The sequence below is a fragment of the Austrofundulus limnaeus genome, unplaced genomic scaffold (assembly GCF_001266775.1).
Source record: "Austrofundulus limnaeus strain Quisiro unplaced genomic scaffold, Austrofundulus_limnaeus-1.0 Scaffold1124, whole genome shotgun sequence".
Classification (NCBI taxonomy): domain Eukaryota; kingdom Metazoa; phylum Chordata; class Actinopteri; order Cyprinodontiformes; family Rivulidae; genus Austrofundulus; species Austrofundulus limnaeus.
The window spans coordinates 70,891-72,742 of NW_013953526.1; the positions used below are offsets into that span (position 1 = coordinate 70,891).

The 1,852-nt window shown below is 41.0% G+C and overlaps 1 protein-coding gene across 1 annotated transcript in view; it reads left to right on the plus strand.

Moving 5' to 3' along the window:
• suco (SUN domain containing ossification factor) overlaps window positions 1-1,852 on the plus strand; it is a gene marked incomplete in the record, with an annotated part of 88,481 nt that overhangs the window by 36,177 nt on the left and 50,452 nt on the right. The window contains 1 exon segment of the mRNA XM_014030831.1: window positions 1,115-1,259. Coding sequence (XP_013886285.1) covers window positions 1,115-1,259 — 145 coding nt within the window.

Here is a 1,852-nt window from a genome sequence, read left to right on the forward strand (position 1 = left end):
GTATGGGACTGACGGAAAGGTCTGTCACCGCCCCGTTCTGCATGCTGCAGCGAAGTGTACCTCGAGGGCCGTGGGACCAGATTGATTTTGAATTAGGTGCAATACACTTTCTCACCACTAGTAGCAGTAGTGCACCACTCAGATGTTTAACAACTTTTTAATATGTAGAAGAAGAACCTTAGAAACCTGCTGAGAATGGAAACTTATTTTAAATGAACTTTTAAAATATTGCATGATAGAACCAGAAGCTATACTTCATATTAGTGACAAACTTTGGTGTTTTTTGATGAATTACTTTCATTTTTGTTTCTACTTTTCATTTAAAATAAGTTTCCATTCTCAGCAGGTTTCTAAGGTTCTTCTTCTACATATTAAAAAGTTGTTAAACATCTGAGTGGTGCACTACTGCTACTAGTGGTGAGAAAGTGTATTGCACCTAATTCAAAATCAATCTGGTCCCACGGCCCTCTGRGGCCCAAAGTTAAAAACTGTTGTTCTTTTGAGACCCTCAAGGTMMCGTTAAGAATCTCTGATCTAGCAAACAGATTTTCTACCCCCCACTGTCATTCCAGCTCCCTCTATCCCCTCTTCCTGTCTGTTTCTTGCTCTGTGTTTTGACCCCACCCTCCTGTGTCCACCAGTGTAAGGAGGTGTGGTAAACGCCGTGTCCTTTCTTTCCCTCAGTGCAGAGCGGGTTGCCAGTGCAGGAGATGAACTCGCAGTAGACAACTTTGTGTTTGCTGAGCACTCTGATTCACAGAGCAGGGTCATTCCCCCCGAACTGGCAACCTGTGAAAACTCCTTTTTTCGGTCGCCCTCTCCTCAGGTGAGTTTAACCAGCAGTAGTTGGTCAAAGCAAAGAGACAGGTAATCAAGGTGCACCTCTCTGCTGTGCTCCATGGTTGATCGCTGGCCTTGCTCTCCATTTACTCCTGCTTTTTAATTCATTTTGGTTTTTCATTTCCTCTTCTCATTCTTATTGCTCCAATGGACAGTCTTCATTTTTCAACATGTATCCAATATTTCTATTCACTAATTTGTTTTTTTTTTCCTGTTTTTTCCCATCCATTCCTCTTTTTTTGTCCACATCATTGGCATCATTTCTGTGAAACAGTGAAGATGAGCAGCTTTCAAGTCAGAGCCAAAGTTCTGATGTGGACACAGAGATTCAGTCCAGTCCAGAAGAGACGGACTTGAAGCAGCAGAGAGAGCAGGAGCAGGAGGGCAACACCACCCTCCACCATCAGGACAAGCTGCAGGTTAGCATCTGTACAGTGAATCATTCATTCAGTAGAACTTTGCATATTAACATGTTGTTAAAATGTTACAGAAGTCTAAATAAATGCTGCTCTGTAACATTTCACAGACATGGCAAAGCAATAGATACTGTCAGGGGCTGAAACCATGTGGACTAAATGAGTTGATGTAAATAATTATCTGTATATCCCATCATCGTTTCTATACAGCTGCTATGTCCTGTTCTGTGTGTGAAGATGAGACCTGTCCCAGCTGACACTGGGAGAGAGGCAGAATTCACTCTGTAGGTTTTCAGTCTGTCACAAACTGAACACAGACCAGTAACCGTGCATGTTAGAAACACCTCCTGTCCTTATAAATCTTAAGACCAGTCAAAAAAGTGCAAGAATTTTCATTTTGCACTATTGGATCTTAAGAAGGTTCTAAGTAGAGCTTCACAATGTTAAAAGAAGAAATCAGTGCAAGAGACAAGAACTTTTGAGCAGGGAATTTTCTGAAAACTGCATTTAGTTTTTTTAGTTTAGTTTATTTCAGACAAACCTTTCACCGGCAGTGTAGAACAACATAAAGTACATAATATATTTCTTAAAAACAC